Raw genomic sequence first — 25,641 nt, 5'->3', positions numbered from 1 at the left:
ATATCAGGAGATCCGAGATCAGGTAGGTCTCGAGAGCTTCCCCTTTAGAAAAGAGAGGAAAAGGAGGAGATGGGGTGGAAGGGGGGATTCTTCCAAACAAAGATAGAGCAGTAGGGAGAAAATGATCCATTTATAGTAAACTAGGATCACTCTGATTGGATTATTACTGATTACAGATGAGTGGCTAGACGTGCCCAATCATATCACGTGCTCCTCTCGATATTAGTTTATGAAACTTCACTTACACATTTCTGGAGAGCGACAAATATGTCCCAAGAGCAATTTTTTTTTTGCAGTATTTGTTTTCACGAGTCCACCAGAGGGTGCTGTGAACTTTTTTTGAGATCTCAAATTTGTCTTGCGAGTGCCATTCGCGCCTGCTGTTCTCACATAAATCCACAAGAGGCCGCTGTTGACTGACTTACTAACTGACTGACTGATCAACTGACCCACCCTACTCCTTCCTTAAACCCAACCAATAGTCTCAAGTACTCAGTCTCGATGTACATGGCGAGCTAACTGGACAAATTGGTAACAGCGGGAAAGCCATCCTCATGGATGTAAGCGGTCAGCTGGTAAGCGCAAAAAGGAACGGCGTCATTATACCCCATATTGGTCGTTTAAAAGACGAAATGCAGCCATATGTAGCTCTGGCTACATAGTTCGCAATCTCCAGAAACGTATATAGAGCTACGTTTTCAGAATGAGCCTATGTTGAGTATTTTAGTCTGTAGTCATTTCCTAAAGTACAAACAAAAATGAAATGTTTTTCAGTATGAAATAACAAAAAAAGGTGTCACGTTTTAGACGTATTTATAATCACAACACGTTATCAATCTTTAAACTTCAGAAAAATCAACAATTTTATTTTAAAGTTACTCAAACATTTATAATATAAAACCAATATTAGCATATCAAGTTAAACCCACACCTAATAAATACAGCAAATCCAGAGAAAATTGTAGCTAAAAATTGTGCACATTGGAGACAAAATGAGACACATATCTCAGTGATTTCTTGTTTTCAAATATTTTGCGTGTTGCTTAATGAATAAAAGTTTTTTTCATACATAAATAATATAGTTATTATATATATATATATATATATATATATATATATATATATATATATATATATATATATATATATATATATATATATATATATATATATATATATAGTAACATGGGGAGTGATAGGGACAACTGAAGTTTAGGATCCTCTTGCAGGTTTATTCGAAGTCATGGAAGCAATAGTCAACAGAGGTGCAAACAGATGTATAAAGGCAGTCCAGAATCGTAGTCAAATGTATCAGGCGAGAGGTCAAAAGGCAGGCGGCAGACAGGGAGAACTAGGTAAACAAGACTAGGGTCAAAACTCAGGAAAACAAGACTAGGAGAACGTGTTGAAATGTCACTTTACAGAAAACAAGACTCAGCCAGGGAAGTGAGTGTGTGTGCTGCTTAAGTAGTGTGTGTAATCAGTCTTTGACAATCCTCAGGTGGTGCAAGTGTAATCAGTCAAAATGAGTAAGCGTGTGTGTGTGAGTGAAGTGCATGTGTGAAAATGTAGTCCAGAACTGGCGGATTTGTAGTCCATAAGGATTCTGAGTGAGATCCAGCGATCTATGAAGTTACGATCGCTGGTGATTGTGATATATATATATATATATATATGTTATTATTATTATTATTATTATTATTATTATTATTATAGTTATATCATATTAAACTAATTAATAACTTACTAGTTTTTGTCTTTGCTATGATGACAGTACATCTATTTATTTATTTTTTTTGCTTATTAGTTATTTTGTAAAAGCTAGTGTTCAGCTTAAATTGTGATTTACAGGCTTACATGGGTTAATCAGGTGAACTAGGCAAGTTAGTTTTAATAGGCAAATCCCTGTACAATAGTGATTTGTTTTATAGGCAATTAAAAACAAATAATATTGACCATTTAAAATAAATTTTAACATTTTAAAACTGCTTTTATTCTATCCAAACAAACAAAAAAGACTTTCTCCAGAAGAAAACAAAAACATTCTAAGTAATCAGTTAATTTGATTTGGGTTTGGAGAAAGTGGCTTGGCGTTGGATGGTGGAGGGGTGTCACGGACAAAAGTGAAGAGTGGGGGGATGGGAGGGTGGAGGTTGTCGCGGACGAACAAAAGTGAAGAGGGTTGAGGAGTTGCGGACGAAAGTGAAAGTGAACAGCCGATGGGGAAGAAGGGTGGTTGAGGAGGAGGATCGGTAAAATGAGCTGCCGGATCAGATTTCAGAGGTTCCACATCCGGATCCGGTGTGTTCCGGCACAAATTAAGCCCTGTAGGTAATACTATAAAAATGTCCTTGCTCCATTAAACAGAACTTGGGCAATATTTAAAAAAATCGTACAAATTTTTATTCATTCATTTTTTTTTGCCTTTGTCGCTTATTTTTAAAGGGTCGCCAAAGCGGAATGAACCGCCAACTAATCCAGCATATGTTTTATGCAGCGGATGCCCTTCCGGCTGCAACCCAGTACTGGGAAAAACCCATACCCACTTGCATTCACACACACACACACACACACACACACACACACTACGGCCAAATTAGTTAATCCAATTCACCTATAGCGCATGTGTTTGGACTGTGGGGGAAACCAGAGCACCGGGAGGAAACCCACGCCAACACGGGGAGAACATGCAAACTCCACACAGAAATGCCAACTTGACCAGCCGGGACTAGAAGCAGCGATCTTCTTGCTTTGAGGCGACAGTGCTAACACTGAGCCACTATACTGCCATTACAAATTTCAGAGGACACCTAATAATTTCAGCGTGGTGGAGTTTAAATCTCAAAAACATCCAGGATTATGTTGGTGAGACAGTAATAAATTCAGTCCTGCCCTACAGTACGACCTCTTGCCTTACAGTATAGTCATTCTGCGCTACAGTACAATATATTCATTCATTTTCCTTCGACTTTGTCCCTTTAATCATCAGGGGTCGCCACAGTGGAATGAACCACCAACTTATCCAGCATATGTTTTAAACAGCGAATACCCTTCCAGCTGCAACCAGTACTGGGAAACACCCATACACTCTCAGATTCACACACATACACTCATACGCTCATGTGTTTAGACTTGTGGGGGAAACCGGAGCACCCGGAGGAAACCCACGCCAACATGGGAAGAACATGCAAACTCCACATAGAAATGCCAACTGACCCAGCCGGGACTCAAACCAGCAACCTTTTTGCTGTGAGGCGACAGTGCTAACCACTGAGCCACCTTGTCACCTATACAATATATTTCCCATGCTAAAGTTTACCACATAAGCTCCAAGCCGAGAATTCAGCAGCATCAATGCAACAGATTACAAATATCCTCAAAGAAGTACTTAAACGCATACATATTCATCTCCCACGCATTATTCACTTCCCAGCCCTGACAAACGACTGTTATTTAATAAGCTCGAAAAAATGAAAACCTTGAATTAAACGCATTAAATAGCCTCTCCAAAAAGAGCAGACTCTCTCTGGCTGTGCTATCTGCTCTCTGAAGCCGCCCTATTAGTGTCTGAGCCTCTGCTATTCATTACATGCGGCAAATAAACTGGAGATAATGCAGCTTTCAGACGCCCCCACAATTCATCTCTCTGACATCTCCGCGCATTAATATTCATTACCGAGTGGCATTTTGACAAACAAACGCCCAGCTCAACGTAAAAAAACGCTGCGTATACGGCGGAGAAATCGGCCGGGTGTTCTGTAGGATGTGCTGTGATTTATCGGGAGGTTTCTGGCCCCCGCAAGATCATGTACTCAACCGGGTCACGCTGCCCTTCTTTATTCACAGCCTTTATTAATGCAAACAATACACCGGCTCGATTAGTTTGCGGATAACGCCAGAGGTAGGTCAGCGATCCGTGGGTTTTCGTTCCAGCGATACAAAGGGGGGAATTGACTGCCGCTGTTTATTTGCATTGTTTTTAGCACCCTTTTCATTAAAGGAATTATGCAAATCAGATAACGATGCACACACACACACACAAACACAAACACAAAAAAACCTGAGCCGAATACGATGTGCATGGTGCAAATCCTAATCTTGGTCACGATCGAACACAGTTTACTGAGGTTGAACAGCATCACTTCACAAAAGGGCTTGTTTATGAATAAGGCGCGATCAATAATGAGTCTCATTTACATAGAACAGGGGTGGTTAGTTCATTTAAATGCAGCGCAGCATTACAGCACATTTAGTTGAACTGGTTTGCCATGATGAATATTGTTGCATACACTTAAAATACAAATAAAATTTGCTGATAGTTCAAAGTACTTATTTCGCCCATTGTATTGCTCTCACTCCTACTCATTTTAAATAAGTATTAAACGTGACCATTTTTTTTTCTTCATAAAACATATTTCTAAAGGTGCTGTTGGCTTGAAATTTTCCCAGGATGTTGATAACAAACAAAACAATCCATATATGCAAAGAAAACAAAACTTATTAGTTTGCAAATTAAGTTATGTGTAATAAAATGTCATGTCATGTCAATAAAATATTGAACAAATGAAGAAAGGAAGGTGCAGAAAGACATGGAAAGCTCAGACAGCAGCTGAAATCTCTCAGAAGTTCTTCAGCATCCCTCTGCCCTTCCCCACTGTACACTGTGATTAGTTACCTAAAGTGAGTAAACCAATTGCCATAAAAGCAACAAGTTGACTTCACAAAGATAAAGTTAACCCTTTGTAACGCTGTTATGTTGACTTATTCTTTTATAATTATGCTAGTTGTACCCACTTTTTTTAAAGTCAACTAATCTCTTTTAACACTGTCAGACTATTTTAGTACATCTGATTTCAAATAATTATTATTAATAATAATGTTTTTAATTAAAGGCACTTTTATTCTTGACACTCAAGGTCACCGTACAGGACAGGCCCGGATTAAGAATTCAGAGGCCCCTGGGCACAATGTCTTGTAGGCTTCCTAGCTGGCCGCACCCCTATAGTTGAATCAAAAAATAAGATTAATATAATATTTTTTAAATAAAATTAATCTGTAATGTATTGCCCGCATTTTTAAAATAACGGATATACAGTACATTTCTAGTCTACAAAGATTTTACTTATTTTTGAAGCATTTAAAGCATACTTAAAAAAAAATACTAATACAACTAGTAAAAACGTATGGATTTGAATATACTTGTTCAAGTTCGCTGAAGCAGTACTGAAAAAAAATTATATTTAAGGTTATTTTTAATGTATAACTTCTATAAACCCATAATGCATATGATATGAATATAACACCTCTCCAATCCAGTTCCATAAATCTGAGTCTTCCATAATACACACACTTATTAATGATTACTTGTCTTCCTCGGGATGAAGAGTAGGCCAAATCGGATATGTAGTGGAGGAAAAAAAGAAGAACGTGTTCATCAGACGCTGGATTTGAACCGGGTTCATGATGCTTATTCCAATGAGGTGTGCTATTTGCACTTAGCCTAAATAGACACTCCAAAATTGGCATTTTTCCCCCTTCGCAGGGGCCCCAAGTGCGCACGGGCCCTGGGCCTGTGCCCATAATGCCCATTGGTTAATCCGGCTCTGGTACCGGACAGCTAGAACAATCAGTTCAAATAAAAACACAATAAAAGTCAATAGAATGTAATATAATTTTTTAAAAATGCAGTCGGGTTAAAGAGAATAAGCTGCCCTAAACAGATGTGTTTTGAGTTTGGATTTAAATTGTGAAAGAGAGTCTAGATTATGGAGATCAGGAGGAAGTGAATTCCAAAGCTGAGGAGTAGAGTGGCTGAAGGATCTGCTCCCCATGGTGACAAGGCGGACAGAGGGAACAGTGAGGTGAATGGAAGAAGAAGACCTGAGTGTTAGGGCGAGGTGTGGCGATATGAACAAAATCAATCAGGTATGGAGGAGCAAGATTGTGGATGGCTTTAAAAGTGGGGTTTAAAAGTAATTACTGTAATTATTAGAATATTACATATTTGGTGCTTTATTAAGTTTATAAAATCTACAATTATAGCCTGTAGTGAATTTAGAAGATAGAAGAGTCTGGAAGAGCAGATCTATTTTACTTTATGTCATTTTGCTAGATACAGAAAATGGGGGGGGACACAAATATAATAAAGGTGTATTGGAAAAAGTGACTAGTTTACTTTTATTTTTAAAAAGTGAGTACAATTTGTGTAATGATAAAATTAAGTCAACCTATCAGTTCCAAATTACAGTACAACAGGTTTACTTACATTGTTTTTATAAAGGCAGCTTGTTGATTTTAAGGCAATTGGTTTACTCCCTTTAAGTAACTAATCACTTTTTACAATGTAAATGAATATTTGCTGCTAATATTCTTGTAACAACTTCATTGTTTTATATTCAATCCACTTAAATTTGTGAACACAGTTAACTTAAGCGATTTGTGTTTGGACAACTTGAATGAATTGTGTGGAGGTTTTTTGGGGAAATGATCAGGCCTCTTGTGAAATTGTAATTTATTTTGTCTTTGGCATGATGACAGTACACAATATTTTACTGCTTGATTTGCAAGATAGTAGTATTCAGCTCAAAGTAACATATAAAGGCTTAACTAGGTTAATTCAGGAAGTTATTGTAATGCAATGTATTGTAATGTGTATTTATATAGCGCATTTGTCATGTGTGACCATACACCCAAAGCGCTTCCCAATCATGAGGGGGGTCTCTACACCACCACCAATGTGCAGGATCCACTTGGGTGATGCCACGGCAGCCACAGTACAACAGCACCAGTGCGTTTACCACACACCAGCTGTAGGTGGAATGGAGATACAGTGATAGAGCCAATTCAGTGGATGAGGATGATTGGGAGGCCATGATGGTTAAGGGCCAATCTAGGAAATTTGGCCAGGACACCAGGGTTACACCCCCATGAGAAGTGCCATTTTTTATGATTACAGAGCGTCAGGACCTTGGTTTAACGTCTTATCCGAAAGACTCACTGACAGAAGGGATGGGCAAAAATACATTGAAATGTATTTTAAAATGTGTATATTGCAAATACTACAAAATAATTTTACAGGGGAGCATGACATTGTTTTCGCAAACCTTTAAAGGGCACATAGTTTACCTCTTTTTTATGATTTAATATTATGGTTCTTCTGAGTGTGCCAGTTTAGGTTCAGTTTAAAACACAATTCAGATTTTTTTATTATAATGTGTTAAAGTGTCATGTTGGGGGCGTGTCCACAGTTCGCTGATTTAGGGGTGTGTTGCTTCACATGTAAATTAGTTTCGGCTTCCCGCCAACATAACAAGGGGGCGGGGCCATGAGCTCACCCGCTCTGTGTTTGCAACAGAGTCTGACAGGAAGTCTGCGAGAAGGAGCTGGAGTGAGAGGATCACCATTCAGTCGTACATGTACGACTCGGACACAGACCAAGCAGAGAGTACAAAATCATTTGTGTCTTTGTACAGTTTTACAGCCAACTGTGTGCTAGTTTCAAGTGCCGAGCTTGTACACAGAAACTAATAACCACGCACACTGAATTAACTTTGACGGAGGCACCGGATGCCCCGCTCGAAGCCTCGACACGGCACACCAGACACTCTCTGTGGCGCACCAGAAACATGAAGTGTCCCGAATCGTCGCGCCACGCACTTTTGAATTCTAAACATAGGTTTCTGCAGCGGTCCGCAGCGCCCAGCCGTCGACTTGAGTGTACCCTGATAGAAACCTATGTTTAGAATTCTAAAACGCATGCTAGTTAAGATCACAGGGAGCTTCTGGGATAGCGAGAAATGCAAACGGCTGAAGTATAAGGTAGACTCAATGAGAAGTACACATGTTTGCAAACCTACCTTAAGATACAACCAATAATTCCGATTAGAGCGATCATGTGGAGAATATTGATCTTGTGTTGAGCCCAGTGAGCCTTGCATCTAAAAATAGAGCAAGGGTGTTCCTTTAGTGATATTGCTTCAACTCACGCTGAAAATGGCGGACGTGAATCAACAAACTGAGGATATGATGACGCGCCTGTCAATCAATATTGGTGGGCGGGGGGACCGCTCTCCTACGTAAAGTTGCGTTTGAAAACCGCTCCAATTGGTCCACCGTTTTTTATGTTGTTAAATTGAAAAAAAGCACTGGGTGTGCTTATATCACCCCAATATGACAGTCTATACACCATACATGCACATATGTCTGTCCAAACAGCTTGAAAAGTAAATTTTTTACCATGGGTGCCCTTTAATCAATAAGCCTTTTCGATCAGTCCCTTCACCATTAAACTGATTTAGTGAAGTAAACAATGATTGAGAGCGACTGCGTTTCTCTGAGCAAGTTTAAGTCAGTTTTTCTGCCAACTCATTCACAGCTACTGTACATGAGGAGGTATTCGTACAAAATTTAACTTGTGTAAGTTTTATTCTTTTTGATTTTAGTATAGATTTTGTACAAATTTCATAGAGAAAGTCCTGTCTTGAAGATGATCTCTTTAATCACTGTAAAAACCACTCATTGCAGCTAATGAGTTGGGATATAGTACTGTATCTCTTCTTGACTGTGAAAAATGCCACCATCTCCTAAAAGTCTTATTTTTCAACATTTTTGCACTTGAAATCTTCAATAGTCAATGTAAAAATCACGATTTCTGAAAACTACTTATATTTCCAGTTTCCATAAATCATGTTTTTTTTGCAATTGTACTCTTCAAAACGCAGTATAACACACAATATCTTTAAAAACATTGTGAGTTTTGACCAGTAGACTGTATTATTTAATATTTTTGTCTCATATATTAAGTTGTAATTAACTATGAAGAGCACCTGCAGATCTACTGGCATTTGAAACCAATTTCAAACCACATTTCAGCCAATGAAGTATAGCAGGTATCGCCACTGTAGGACTATATGTTGTTTGTCTTATTTTCCTGTCTGATTTTGACCTGCTCCCAAATTTACCCCTATTTGTCTGTTACTTTCTTTATATGTGATGCATAATTTCCATCCATACTCCAAGCATTGATCAGCTTCTTCAATATTAATCAGTTTTGTGGTCTGATCTCAAGCCTCGGCAAATAACTGAGAAAGCACCACTATTCAAGACCACATTTTTAGGAATGTGCATCATGAAGATGTTTTACAAAGTATTTAAAATATATAAAAATACAAGACACTAAAGTATTTTGATACAAAACTCCATCAAATACAAATTACTGAGAGAAAATTTATATTCAGGGGGCTAATAATATTGACCTTAATGTTTGTTGTTGTTGTTGTTTTAAATTGTTAACTGCTTTATTCCTGTAACACAGGGAGTGACAGAGACAACTGAAGTTTAGGATCCCCGTGCAGGTTTATTCAAAATCAGGGAAGCAATGGTCAACACAGGTGCAAACAGATGTATAAAGGCAGTCCAGAATCGTAGTCAAATACAGAAGGTCAGAAGGCAGGCAGCAGACAGGGAGAACTAGATAAACAAGACTAGGGTCAAAACACAGGAAAACAAGACTAAGGAAATGCGTTGAATTGTCACTTTACAGACAACAAGACTCGGCAAAGGAAGTGAGTGTGTGTGCTGTTTAAATAGTGTGTGTAATCAGTCTTTGACAATCCTTAGCTGGTGCAAGTGTAATCAGTCAAAATGAGGAAGCATGTGCGTTTGTGAACGGAGTGCATGTATGAAAATGTAGTCCATGAATGGCGGATTTGTAGTCCATAGGTTATTGTGAAGGTGAGTGCTTACCAGTGACCTCTGGTGGTTAGAGATCGCTGGTAATCATGACAATTCCAACCAATTTAATTAAATAATACTGGGAAAATGTCCTTGCTCTGATAAACATCACTTAGGAAATATAAAGAAAAGGTAAAAATTCACATTTATATAATAAATTCTGCAATTACAAATAAAATGTGCATAAGTTCTGTCAAATAAAAAAAAAATTATAAAATAAAATGGTTACACTTTACAAGGTTCATTAGTTAATATATTTACTAACATGAACTAATCATAAACAACACTTGTACAACATTTATTAATCATAATTGAACATTTACTAATGCTTTACTAACATCCAAGTCTATGCTTGTTAACATTAATGCGCCATGAGTTAACATGACCTAACAATGCACAACCGTATTTTCATGAACTAACATGAACATATACTGTAGTAAATGTATTTATAGTTTGTTCATGTTAGTAATGCATTAATTAAAATTAACTAATGAACCTTATTGTAAAGTGTGACAAATAAAATTAAATAAAATGTTGAAAAATATTTTCAAAAACACTTTAGCTTGATCTTTTGTAGTTTTTAAAATATCCGAATCATCATTTAGACCTCCACTGTAATGATAGGTCAGAGATGGAGTCCCACATGCAGCTTTATTTTAATAGAATGATCTGCAGGCAGGAGTCAAAACAGGAACAAAATATTAATAGCAAAAGCAATTCGAAAGAGTAATCCAAGAGATCGGTAAAGGTCAGGGCAGGCAGAAAACGATCACAATCCAAGAATCAAAAGCCACAGAGAGTAACACATAGGAACAAGGAACAATACTGAGCAAAGCATGTGTGTGTTCGTGGTGCTTAAATAGTCCACATAATCAGTGAGGATGATCTGCAGCTGTGTATGTGAAATCAAGGGGTGATCAAGAACTGGTGTATGGGTGCTGGGCGTGATGGGATTAGTAGTTCGGTAAAGTGGCAGATGTGTAGTTCTCCAGCGATCTACAAAAGCTAGATCTACAAAATAAAATAAAAAAGGGAAACTATATGAAATTTTTTTTTCATTAAATAGAATACAATGAAAAAGAAACAAAATTATTATAAAGAAGAAATGATAATAAAACTGCATGTGTTTACATACAGTTGAGGGCAAAATTATTAGCCCCCCTGTGCAATATTCATTCTTTTTCAAATATCTCTCAAGTGATATCTAATGTATTAAGGACATTTTCACAGTGTTCCCTATTATAATTTCTTATCTTGAGAAAGTTTTATTTGTGTTATTTCAGTTATAATAAAAGCAGTTGTTAATTTTTTAACCATTTCAAGATAAATATTATTAGCCTCCTTAAGCAATAATTTTTTTCCTGATAGTCTACAGAACAAACCATCATTATACAATGACTTGCCTAATTACCCTAACTTGCCTAATTAACCTAATTAACCTAGTAAAGCCTTTAAATGTCACTTTAATACTAGTATTGTTACAAGTAGTTGTTGTTGTAGTGTAGGCCTGTGTGTGGTGTTTCTTTTCCCCTCTCTCTCTTTCTCTCCCTCACTCTCGCTCTCTCTCTCTCTTTCTCTCGCTTTCTCTCATTTCCAAGTATTCGCAGGTGCAGCGTATTACGTTGGACCGGATCATGATTGGCGGCGGCTGTATTTAAACCTTCCGAGAGCATGGATTCGATGGCTCCTTACTCTCTCTCGATTCCCCGCTTGATCACGGTGGAGATATTAGTGATCAAGTGATAAAATGAGTGTCCATTGCTGATATCTCTTATGTGGCGTTTTGTGAGATGCCGATGTGACGTTGTTAATTCTAACCGGAGAAACCCGGTTTCTGTCTCCCTGTCTGGCTTGGAGCATGGTAGGGAGGTTTGGTGCCTTCTGTTTAATATTTTCGTTTTCTCCTGTGTTTGTTAGTAGGGAGGTAAGTTTTCTGTATTTTATTTTATTATCTACTTATTAGGGAAGTTTGATCTAGTTTAGTTAGCTTTGTTTATTGTCATTTATTTTAGCTGAACCCCTCCTGATGTTATTTCTGCTCCTTATTTCTGTAAAATAAATCCTATTTTCTTGTTAAATCTCATTGGTTGTGTTGTGGTTTATATTTTGGGGAGAGCGAGCACCAGGGATTATATTTTTAATTCCTGTTATTTTTGTTACGTTTTGGTTAACTCTTTTTGATTAAGGATTTTTAATTTAATTAATCAGGTAATAACTTATTAAAAGTATTATGTTTAGAAATGTGCTGGAAAAATCTCTAAAATTCAACAGGAGGTCTAATAATTCTACAACGTTTTTCACCCACTGAAAGATTGCATGTAAAACCCTTACAAGTGTTTCCGGAATTCATCTCAAAGTGTTGACAAGTACAACTGCAGCTAACAGAGTGATGTTGTTATGAAATGCACAAACTGCTGACGCCAGTGCATCCTTGTGTTTATGTGTTTGCTGTTGCATCTACCAGTCTAAACAAAACCCCGTTTCCTCAGGCTCACAGAGCCGAGCCATTGCTTTATAAGACAATAATGGTTGTGATGGAGTGTCTCTATGACTTCAGGCTACACTTTTGCCTTAAAATGCTGCAAATTACATTACACCAGGTGTTTGAGCACAAATAAGGCATTCTGATTGGGTGAGCTCTACTGCTGTGCCTAAACAAGCAGAACACAAAAAGTGCAGTAAATTACTGGTTCCAGAACAGGTTCCAGACGTGTGTTGAGAGTACATAATTCCACCATGTGCTTATGTACACGGTTTTATGGCATGAAACTCCAGTTGTAATCCTGTAGAGTGTATATATAGCCAACCTCTGGCTCTCTAACAAACACAAGGAGAGGATGTTGTTTGGTTTGGATCCTTTTAAAGAGCCTTATTGAGCCTTATACAGTGGGGGAAGTATTGAAAACATCACCATTTTTCTCAGAAAACATACTTCTAAAGGTGCTGCTGAGTTGAAAATATCACCAGATGTTGCTAACAACCAAAGAAATCCATATATACAAAGAAAATAAATAATAATAATTAGTTTATAAACGCACCTATGTGTAATAAAATTACATGGCAGAGGGATAGTATTGAACACATGAAGAAAGGAAAGTGCAGAAATACATGGAAAGCTCAGACAGCAGCTAAAATCTCTCAGTAGTTCTTCAGCCTTCTGCCCTTAATCATTGTAAATGAATATTAGCTGCTTCAGTCCGACATCTACATTGGCAGGATGATGAAGGTGAAACCAGGGCGGACATTTCAGCAAGACAATGATCCAAAACACAGCCAATGAGACTCTAAAATGTTCTTTGTTCTAATGTTCAATTCTTTGGTTTTTACCAAGGTAGATTTTCTGTTGCGTCAAAACCAGCTAAATCCACTTGTGATTTTTTAGCAAAAACCTCTAAATCCACCTATTGGGACAAGACTCCCATTGGGACAATGTCTCCTTCCTGAACGAGCTAAATGACTTTTATGCCCGCTTTGAAAGAGACAATACAGAACCCTACACCAGGAACACTACCTCAACCGACCACTCAACTATCACGCTCACCTCCTCAGAAGTCTACACCGCACTGAGTCGGATCAATGTGCGTAAGGCTGCTGGACCAGACGGTATTCCTGGGCGCGTCCTCAAAGCATGTGCAGAACAGCTCGCTGGGGTATTCACAGACATTTTCAACCTGTCACTTAACCTAGCAACTGTGCCAACATGCTTTAAAACCACTTCTATTGTGCCAGTGCCGAAACACTCCAGCCCAACATGTCTGAATGACTACCGCCCTGTAGCACTCACACCCATCATCATGAAGTGCTTCGAGCGGTTGGTCCTGGCACATCTGAAAGACTCTCTGCCATCCACACTGGACCCACATCAGTTTGCCTACCGTGGCAACAGGAGCACAGAAGATGCCGTCTCCATAGCACTGCACTCTGTCCTCACACACCTGGACAATAAAAACACTTATGCACGAATGCTGTTTGTTGACTTCAGCTCAGCATTCAACACTGTCATACCCTCTAAGCTACTGATCAAACTCAGAGACCTGGATATCAACGCGTCTCTCTGCAACTGGGTTATGGACTTTCTGACTAACAGACCTCAGAATGTTAGATCAGGCCACATCTGCTCCACCACCGTCACACTCAACACTGGTGTACCACAGTGCTGCGTGCTGAGCCCCTTCCTCTACTTTCTTTTTACCATCGACTGTAGGCCTGTGAACAGATCCAACACCATCATCAAATTTGCAGATGACACCACAGTGATTGGTCTAATCAGCAATAATGATGAGACTGCCTACAGGGAGGAGATACAGCATCTGGCCATTTGGTGCACCGACAATAATCTGCTCCTTAACACCAGCAAGACCAAGGAGCTCATTGTGGACTTCAGGAAGGGACGAACAGGCTCACATGATCCTATCCACATTAATGGGATGGCCGTTGAGCCTGTCTCATCCTTCAAGTTCCTGGGGACCCACATCTCAAAGGACCTTTCCTGGACCACCAACACCTCCAGCCTGGTCAAGAAGGCTCATCAGCGCCTATTCTTCTTGAGGCAACTTAAGAAGAACCAGCTTTCATCAGCCGTCTTGGTGAACTTCTACCGCTGCACAATAGAAAGCATCCTGACCAACTGCGTCACAGTCTGGTATGGAAGCTGCTCTGTTGCTGAGCGTAAGGCACTGCAGCGAGTGGTGATCACAGGGACTACACTGCCAGCCATAGAGGATATCCAGAAGAAACACTGTCTGCGCTGAGCACGCAGTATTCTTAAGGACGCCTCTCACCCTGCTCACAGACTGTTTTCTCTCCTGCCTTCCGGCAGGCGCTTCAGGCTCCCCCAGACAAAAACCAGCAGACTGAGGAACAGCTTTTTCCCCAGAGCTGTCTTCCTTTTGAACTCTGCCCCTCACTGACTCTTTTGCCCCCCCAATACACCCCCCACACTCCTCTAAATTATACTCCTCACAATCACTGCACTATTTAACACTTGCACATTTAAAGTTTGCACATATTCATTGCACTGATTCACTTATTTGAACTGGACATACCCACTGCACATGGACATTTGTAATTATGTTTATCTATCTGCACACTTCTGCTATTAATAGCATCCTGTACATATATTCATTTATTGTAAATCTGTTCATAGCTAATACAACCTGTATATAATGTTCATAGTACATCCATCTGTAAATATCACCATAGTTTTTCTATAACTGCACTTTATAACTTATACCTGTATCCTGCACTTGCTGCTATTGCACTGCTGGTTAGACCTAAACTGCATTTCGTTGCCTTGTACTTGTACATGTGTAATGACAATAAAGTTGAATCTAACCTAATCTAAGACATTGTAATTAGTTGAAAAATCACTAAAGGGGCAATTAGAAATTATTTTACCAAACAGAAAACACATACACAAACCATCTAAAATTAAAAATAAATAAATGTGTCAAGTAAGATTACACTGTGGTAAATCAGGGAAAAAGCAGTAGGAAAATGAATGAATGAAATCTGTCAAGTGCAATAATCAATAACATTAAAACTGACATTAATTAAATCTTAACAATCTGTTGTCATTTCTGATATTTGGGATTTAGATTTAATGTAAGTAATGTAAACATTGTAAACATTGTTATCTAAGCTTGTTATTATTGAAGTAATGTAGTGTAAAACATCATGAAACATCAATATCTGTGCATTGTCCATTAATCTTAAAAGCTTATCGGATGTACATGAAGTAATATAAATAATGTATAGTTTTATACAGTATATTTATCTTTTAAAAAAAGCTTAAATTAGCAAATAAAACACAAGGTAGGCCTACTGGGCAAAATGGGAATGCCTCTCAGAGACTTTTAGAAGCTGTTATTCATTCATTCTCACCATACTGACAGTCTTTGTCTCTTTTTCGTCTTTTGTTTATCCTCATAGCATCCATGTGGCATAAAAGAACTCTGTCGTGAAATGCAGTTTCAGTTGTTTATATAGTATAGTATGGTATAGTATAGTATAGTATAGTATAGTATATGTATAGTAAATCAGACTCATTCAAAGTAGCGTCGCTGCGCAAACAAACGCTATAAATGCATGCTGCATTTCCGACTGTACAGAGTGTTTTCTTTTTCTTATAATGCACAGAGTTTTGAGGTAAGGCACGTTTTCATTTGCCATTCACTGACAGTCGGACAGGCTCATCCAGTTCATCAAACTCCATCTTTTAAAATCTTAATCGAAAGCGGAATAAAACAGTCTCTTCATAAAAGCCGGCGTATCGGCTCGCCGTTACATTGATAACATGTGATTCGGTTCGCGCCTTCTGATTGGTTCTCGTGACATAGCGGCTTTTGCTTTCAAATGCAAGTGGCGTTCAGCGGCTTTAGCCAACAAACTGTTATTTCTGAATGCGCTGACACTGGGATTTGGATGATTCGAAGCAAATCTATTTGTTGATGTGTCATTATCAATGTCATTATCTCATTTTTAGCGGAAGTGGCGTTTAGCGGCTTGGCTTTTGCATCTGAACTCTTCATATATTACAAAATTTATACATATCTAAAATGCTTTGGCAATAGTATACAAAATGTCACACCAATAAAGAAACTTTTTAGAAAAATGCCATAATAAATAAAAATATAGTTAAAAATCACATTATTTTTTGCTTGTCGCATGTAGTTGAGCATTTATGTTTCAATTCGCCTACCATTGCAAGTATATTGGGAACCACTGAGCTGCCATAATCAATAAAGCCCTTTATATTAAGTATTAATCGTTCAGTACTTTCTCCATTTTGTTGTTATTACACATAACTATTTTTTCATATTTTAGTTTTGTTTTATTTTTATATTTGTATTGATTGGGTTTTTACGATAGGTGGGCATCGATAAATTTTTCTTAATATAGATTGATCTCACTGTAATCTTGGAATTAATCTAGATTAATCTAGATTAAAATGGCTCATTTGAATTCAGAATATGTGTGCTACCCAAATAATGACTAAAAGTAAGTCTTTGAGAACGGGTTTCTCAAGCCAGGTGGCGCATTAGACCAGGGGCTTATCTCCTGTTTCCATCACATCACAAACTGCTTGAGAAACTGTTCTACTGTGATAATTGGTGATGAAACTAAATGATGTTCAATAAGATGTACTTGTGTTTACTAACTGTTTATTCAGTTAAACATGAACTGTAGGTCTACATAAGCTCCAAACAAAGATTTCTGATGACCTTAATCCGACTAAAATCATAACTGAACTAAACAGAAATGGAATTAAGACGTTGAGTACGCATATAATAGTGGCATTATTGAAGTAAACACTGCAATCAAACTATTACCGTCATGTAGGACTTTTTGCCACATTTTCCAACAAGATCCACACACGCGGCTGTCAGTAAAGGACCGAACACACACACACACACACACACACACACACACACATCGCGAAATGCAGAAGTTTTTTCTTTCCATTTGGCATGCGTTATTAAATTCCATAACACTCTCACCAGTCCTTACTCCTTATTTGTGTCTAATACCTCAGTTTGTCACGGGGGCATGAATGAAATGTTCATGAGTGAAACTGAACCTGCCAAACTGCAGTTAAAGTCGCCCAAATTACAGGAAACTCTTACATGAAAGCACGTAAACCCTAATTATATTATTGTCTATTAAGGCAAATAACTAGATTACAGATGTCCATATAAGCGTAGTCAGTCGTGTCTTCGAAGTAAGTGAAAGATCCAGAAGGGCATCCTGCTGATTTGATTCTAAATGGCACTTTTTTGGTAGATGGCTCACCGGTTTACTTTCAAAGCACCCGGTCCATTTTATTTATACATGTTTTACTCAAACGCATAAATTCTACAGGTGCCTGATAGTTAGATGCGGAGCTAACATTAATCAGATTCACACTACTGATGTGGTAATTTTACAGTAGGTATACACACAGGTTCGAAGACTCGTTCTTGCCCCCTACAGTGTAATTCGGCCAGGTATACATCTGTGCTAAAATATCAAGGTGAATACCATCATAGCTTGCGTAGAATAGACCCAGCTCGCAACCCAACTTTGAGAACAGATTAACGGCGATTTTTTTTAATCGTCCGGTAAGAGTCTCGTGTCAATGTAGCACGTTAATGCTGATAATGGTCCACAATTAGTTCTTACCAAAAACGGGTTCAATTCCATGTCAACAGCTCCTTTAGAAATATTATTCAGAAGAAAAAAACGTGATGTGTCTAATACTTATTTCCTCCACTATATATAACCTGACTATGCTGAGAAGACCAGGAGAAGTCAACGAAAAGAGGTACTATTTTCCATTGGTGCGCATGAATATAAAGTACTGCACTGGTGTAATATCAACTAAATTACAGCAAGACGCTTGCCTAGGATAGAAAATACAGCCTTTAAGCTGAGTCCTGGAACATATTTCTTGTTTCCAGTTCAGAGAGAGAGATCTGTGTGACAGAAATAGAGGAGGAGGTCAAGTCTTGTCCAGGGAAACCTGATGAATGTTTCCTCTGTAGCACAAAACGGCAATAAAAGCAGAACTCAAACAGATTCCTACATTTTTTCTGAGGGATCTCCGCTGGTGTAAAACTTTCTGGGACGTTCTGGGTGGTTCACCGAAACAGTGTCGCAGTTATGAAATCTCTCAGTCATGAAGTAAAATATAAGGTCATCAATAATGGCTCAATGCTGAGGTGTGGTCACATTTTCTGAGCAAAACCCAGCCATTTCAGTGCCTATGCAATGTAGAGTTTTGCCTCATGCACTTTGTTGTTGGTTGAAATAACCTCGGCTCCACTTTACACTACCTGACAAGAGTGTTGTCGTTGATCCCAGTTGTAAGAACAACAAATAATAACTTGACTTCTAGTTGATCATTTGGAAAAGTAGCAGAAGGTCGATTTTTCTTTTTTCTGATTATCTGTTGAGCTGCATCCCAATCATCACAAATACTGCAGAAGACCTATTGGAATCCACATCAGTGGTGTAGTCCTAATAAAAAAGGTGGTGTACTATTACCCACCCAATCCAAATTTTAAAAGTAGGCAAAGAACGACGAAAGTCTAAGTTTCTTTGATTCATTAGCTATATAATAATAATAATAATAATAATAATAATAATAATAATAATAATAATAATAATAATAGTAGTAATAATAATAATAATAATAATAATAATAATAGTAGTAATAATAATAATAATAATAATAATAGTAGTAATAATAATAATAATAATAATAATAGTAGTAATAATAATAATAATAATAATAATAATAATAATAATAGTAGTAGTAATAATAATAATAATAATAATAATAATAATAATAATAATAATAATAATAATAATAATACATTTTATTTATAACTCGCTTTTCTAAAACCCAAAGCGCTTAAAAAAAAGTAAAACAATAAAAATACAAAAAAACACAGTAAGAATAAAAGGGATATCACAAATTAAAAACAGTCCTAAAAAGATTCTTAAAACAGTCCAAGGAACCAGCATTTCTAATGTTAGTTTGGGTGCATGGAAAGAGAACGATATATATATATATATATATATATATATATATACTAAACATCAGTAACCTTTAACTATTGACTTCCACGGAAGAAAAAACAAGTACTATGGAAGTCAATGGTTACCGGTGTCCAGCTTTCTTCGAAATATCTTATGTACAGCTGTGCTGATGAGGTGAGTGCCGAGAAAACAAGTGTTTCTATAGCAAAGAACTGCAAATATGCAGATATTCTAACAATCTTTTGATAAACACACCTTGTGCTCACGGTCTGCAGAGCTGTGGTTTGCTAACTAAATGAAAAACGAGTTGAAAGCGGAGGAGCGGAATTCTGCTGTTGTTTTTATATCAAATTTAAAGGGGACTGAGGCGATCATTTAGTTGTGTACAGTTCATGAGGTAATCGCAAACGTTTTAGGGGGGCTGAATGGAAATAGGAGGAGTAAAATAATTTTACTTGAACATTTCAGTGAGACATCATTCAGTTAATTGGTTGTGGTCTTCCAAAAACTCACGAAATGTTCTCATAGCTGCTGCGGTCATCAGGGGCGTGGAATGGGGCAAATTAAGCAAAAATGCACCAATTGCAACAAATTAAGAAGAGAGTTAAAAAACGTTGGTATATATTTAAAGGAGACGCGAATACACATAAATTAGGGAAGTCTAATTAGCAAAACAAGTGAGTATACCGAGGGTATACGCAATTATTGATCCTCAAAAGGCGTAAAACACAAACAGCTCGTGGAAAAAGGTAGGCATACAGAGTATACGTGGTATAACAAGGACTACACCACTGATCTACATGGACCCAAGATTCTCATAGAAATTAGTCAAGCTTGGTGAATGAAAAGTCATGGTTTGGGGTTACATTCTCTATGGGGGCATACAAGAGATCTGCAGAGTGGATGGTAACGTCAACAGCCTGAGGTATCAAGACATTTAGAAACACAGGAGAGGGCAAATTCTTCAGCAGGATAGCGCTCCTTCTCACACTTCAGCCTCCACATCAAAGATCTTGAAAGCAAAGAAGGTCAAAGTGCTCCAGGATTGGCCAGCTCAATCACCAGATATGAACATTATTGAGCATGTCTGGGGTAAGATAGAGGAGGCATTGAAGATGAATCCTAAGAATCTTGATGAACTCTGGGAGTCCTGCAAGAACGCTTTCTTTGGCATTCCAGATGACTTTATTAATCAGTGATTTGAGTCATTGCAGAGATGTATGGATGCAGTCCTCCAAGCTCATGATGGAGTCAGACACAATATTCATTCTGTTTCCACTGCAGCATGACGACATATTCTATACTGGACATTATTTCTGTTCAGTGACAAGACTTTTGTCTAAGCACAGTCAGACCTTACTGTCCTAATTAAATCATTAAAAATCAGGATATGTTAAGGACATGTTTGGTGGTAAACGTAGGTTTAGGTCTGGGTTAAGGTGTAAGGGATGGTCAACAGTGTAATTAAAGATGTAGTCACAGAAATTAATTACATGCAAGTATTTGTTCAATCATAAGTACAATGTAAAACATCTATTTACACAATAAGTACATTGTAACCAACGATTAATTTCAGTGTAAGTACTGTACATATTAGTTAAAGCCACTTAATATAAAGTGGGACAGTAACTTTATGTATGTTATGATTTAGATTCAAGTTTGGTGAACTTTGACACGGAAATATGCAACGCTAACCAACAGCGACTCTCTTGATTTGGCAGTGACCTCTCTGTGAGAACTTGGCAACAAAGCAAAGCTTCAATAGTCTAAATTTAAGCATAAAAGAGTCTAAAAAGCTTATTTAGGGTTGCTTTGTTTGATAGATGATCAGAATAGCTTTGAATATTTGCTATTTATTCCTGTACAACTGATTGCATTTTTATTTACATCCAGTCCTGCTTTCTTTAAATTAAGAGGGGGAAAGGAGGGGGAAAGAAAGGAAGATATCATGATATTTATTCATTGGGATAAAATGTTTGTTTAGTAACGTTAGTTCCATTGTTGTTAGTTTTTTTTTATCAATGCAAGAGCAGGACATCACGTTGCAAACTTTGTGGGATGCTATTCATCAGTTTAAGATCAATATGCTGTCTCACTTTGATACAAAAACTGAGTCTGTTCATTGCAGTTTGAGCTGCATTCAGAACTCTCTGGATACTTTGGGAGATCAGGTTGGCTTGTTGGAGCAGCGTGTTTCTGCTAATGAAGACAACGTGCAAGCGTGTGTTATTCAGATTCAACAACTAAAGAAAGACAATTCCTACTTGATCGAGAGAATTGATGATTTGGAGAATCGAAGTCGTCGAAATAATCAGCGTTTTGTTGGATTACAGGAGTCGTCGGAGGGCAAGGAAATTACTGGTTTTATGTCCCGGTTAATTACGCAACTTTTCGGACAAGATAACTTTCCCACTCCTCCGGTCATTGAATGGGCTCATTGCTCACCGACAGTTCGTCAAAGCAGTAGGGCTAGTCCAGGCTAGTCCAGTTCCTTAACTTTCAAGACAAGTTGAAGATTCTTAGCATTGCGAGGGAATAGAAATTGGATTATAACAGGACACAGGACGCGTATATCTGTCTATCCGGACTTTAGCACTGAACTGACGAAGAAGCGTAGGAGCTTTGACCCCGTTAAGCTCTGTGAACTCAATATGAAATACTTTCTCCATCCTTGCTCGTTATGTGTTCTTGTTGATGGTAAACAGCAAAGTTTCAATTGTCATGAAGAAGCTGAAGCTGCTTTCATGTCATTTTAGATCTTTACAGTACAATGACTGCTTGATTTGACTGCTCGAACTGCGCCTGCGGCTTGATGATGATTATTCTGATGATTATTATATTTATTTTTTAATTTTATTATTATTTTTTTTTTGCTATACTTATTTTGTGTGTGTGTGTGTGTGTGTGTGTGTGTGTGTGTGTGTGTGTGTGTGTGTGTGTGTGTGGTTAAATAAGTGTAGCTATTTTGTGGTCACAGTCACACGTTATTATTACTACTGTTGCGGGTGAAAGAAATATTATAATAATCTACTTTATTATTATTATTAATATTCTGACTAATGCTTGAGTTGAGTATTTGATGGTTTTTCTGCTTTGCTCACTGGAATACTCTGGTTATAGGGTCTGGGGTAGCTGCATCGTTCTTGAGTAGATAAATATATGTTTTTCTAAAAATCTTCTTATGCATTTTGTCCATTCATTTACACACCAAGAGTGTGTTTAAAGTCCAGAAAATGGAAATTTTTCAAAGTTCAAACACTTTCAGATGTTGTTGCTAAAGCTTTAACTCACATTTGTGTGTTTCTGGTTATGTGTTTGTTTGTAACTACACATCTCTACGCATATTTTCAATATCTAGCCAACAAAACAGCTTTTTTTTGGCATCATTAGATTCATAACACACACTGAATGCATCCTTCTTTTGATTTAATCAGATGATTTTACAAACTGACTGGTGTGATTCAGAACTCAAACATGCAGCAATTTCTCACACACAACTAATAACAGGAAATTTTATGAGCCCAAAAAGAGAGATAATGGGGTGAATATTAATCAACACTCCATAAAAAAATTACTTGTAAACATTGTATGTCAGTGACAAAGCAGCCCTTTATTGTGTGTGCAGCTTGTAAATAACTTAATACTGCAGGTAAAGATGATTTATTTCCTTTTATATATAAAACGCTATTTATAAAACAATATAAAAACATTGGCACACTATTAAAGGTAAATGTGCATGTAAAATACATTTGCTTTTAAGCCACCTAATATGCACTACCTGACAAAAGTCTTGTCGCCTATGCAAGTTTTAGGAACAACAAATAATAACTTGACTTGTAGTTGATCATTTGGTATCAGAAGTGGCTGATATGAAAGGCAAAGGCCTCTAGATTACGCTTATTTTACCCAAATAAACTATGATCATGCCTTGATTTTTAATGATTTAATTAGGACAGTAAGGTCTGACTGTGCTTAGACAAAAGTCTTGTAACTGAACAGAAATAATGTCCAGTATAGAATATAAAGTCATGCTGCAGTGGAAACAGAATGAATATTGTGTCTGACTCCATCATGAGCTTGGAGGACTGCATCCATACATCTCTGCAATGACTCAAATCACTTATTAATAAAGTCATCTGGAATGGCAAAGAAATCGTTCTTGCAGGACTCCCAGAGTTCATCAAGATCCTTTGGATTCATCTTTAATGCCTCCTCTATCTTACCCCAGACATGCTCAATAATGTTCATCTCTGGTGACTGGGCTGGCCAATCCTGGAGCACTTTGACCTTCTTTGCTTTCAGGAACTTTGATGTGGAGGCTGAAGTATAAGAAGGAGCGCTATCCTGCTGAAGAATTTGCCCTCTCCTGTGGTTTGTAATGTAATGACAAATGTCCATCCACTCTGCAGATCTCTAGCACACCCCCATACTGAATGTAACCTCATACCATGATTTTTTCTTCACCAAACTTGACTGATTTCTATGAGAATCTGTGAGAGCCCGTGATTATTTGTTGCTCTTACAACTTGGATCGATGACAAGACTTTTGTCAGGTAGTGTAGTCATTTCAAGTCTATATTGAAACACAAATGGAAAAAACCGACATGGAACACATATGAAATGGGAAAAGCACAGAAAACGTGGAACATGTGAAATATGGAGCTCACATTGAACACATGAAACATGATCTGATCGCATTTGAAACATGAAACATTCATTCATTCATTTTCTTTTCGGCTTAATCCCTTTATTATTCCGGGGTCGCCACAGCGGAATGAACTGCCAACTTATCCAGCACATGTTTTACGCAGCGGATGCCCTTCCAGCCGCAACCCATCTCTGGGAAACATCCATACACACTCACTAACACTCATACACCACGGATAATTTAGCCTTCCCAATTCACCTGTACCGCATGTCTTTGGACTGTGAGGGAAACCGGAGCACCCAGAGGAAACCCATGCAAATGCAGGGAGAACATGCAAACTCCACACAGAAACGCCAACTGACCCAGCCGAGGCTCGAACCAGCTTGCTTTAAACATGAAACAATATATATATATATATATATATATATATATATATATATATATATATATATATATATATATATATATATATATTATTATATATTATTATATATTATTATTATTATTATTCATTTGTTTTCTTTTCGGCTTAGTCCCTTTTTTCATATTAATTCGGGGTCGCCACAGCGGAATGAACCTCCAACTCATCCAGCATATGTTTTTACACAGCAGATTCTATCTAAACATCCATACACACTCATACACTACGGCCAATTCACTTATACCACATGTTTTTGGACTGTGGGGGAAACTGAAGCCCCCAGAGGAAACCCACACGAACATGGGGAGAACATGCAAACTCCACACAGAAATGCCAACTGGCCCAGCAGAGGCTCGAGGCAGCGACCTTCATGCTGTGAGTAGAACGTGCTACCCACTGCGCCACAGTGCTGGCCTATATTATTATACATATCTTATTTTATTAATAGCTTATTTATCATATAAGGTAGCCTACTGTGGTAGATGAGTAATCTTCATGACACATAAAAACAAAGCTTCACTATTTTGGTCTCTTGTCAAGATCTAAAACAGTTAGGGATTAAACCAAAGAAAGGTTGTATACAGTAACTCTTATTTTGGATCATTAGATATTTTATGAAATTATTGACATTTTTGCGATTATTTTGTGTTTAAAATAAGTGCAAAAATGTCAATAATTTCATAAAATATCCAATTTTAAACCATATAATCAAAGTTTAGGTTGGGGGTAGGGGGTCACAGACAAAAGTGTACAGCGGACTGTCTCCATGCCGCCCCTAAGAAGATGCCGAAAGTAAGATTGTGGATAAAAATAAGAGTTACTGTATAGTCACAATTTTTTTAATGGATTCAGCGATCGCAAAATTGCAAGAAAACAGGGGATCTGATATTTACTCACAACTTTGAAAAACCATTCTAGTGTACAATTTACTCTAGCAAGCATGATGAGTGACGGTAATATGAACATGCACTGATCTCTTACCTTTTCTGTCCTCACTGTAGGCCACGGGTGAGGGCACAAGGCCTTTAGGAAGCTCCCTGTTGGTGTTTTCCCTGCTTGCCGAGGAGTTCTTGTGTTTCAGGCATTTGGGGGCATCCAAGGATTTGAGCTTCTTGGCGTGTTTGGTGCCTTTGTAGTGGGCCAAAGCCTGTCTCTGGGAAACACAGAGGGCCAACCCAAAGAGAGGAACGGGCCAACCCAGACCAGGTGTTAGAAACAACAGACTACTGAGACACTGGCAAACAAGCTGCTGGAAGACATATAACTGATGAACAGTGTGTGTGTGTGTCCAATGTCTGGATCAGCTCTGAAACCTAAT

At 37.8% G+C, this 25,641-nt stretch overlaps 1 protein-coding gene across 1 annotated transcript in view; it reads right to left on the bottom strand.

Annotated features, from left to right (window-relative positions):
* The window catches only part of znf385d (zinc finger protein 385D), a 168,336-nt gene that overhangs the window by 42,151 nt on the left and 100,544 nt on the right, over positions 1-25,641 (bottom strand). Inside the window, exon 4 of the mRNA XM_056474685.1 lies at positions 25,305-25,476. Coding sequence (XP_056330660.1) covers positions 25,305-25,476 — 172 coding nt within the window. The remainder of the gene's footprint in view (positions 1-25,304; positions 25,477-25,641) is intronic.

This window comes from Danio aesculapii, chromosome 16 (assembly GCF_903798145.1).
Source record: "Danio aesculapii chromosome 16, fDanAes4.1, whole genome shotgun sequence".
NCBI classification, from domain to species: domain Eukaryota; kingdom Metazoa; phylum Chordata; class Actinopteri; order Cypriniformes; family Danionidae; genus Danio; species Danio aesculapii.
This window is presented reverse-complemented; position numbering and strand designations above follow the sequence as displayed.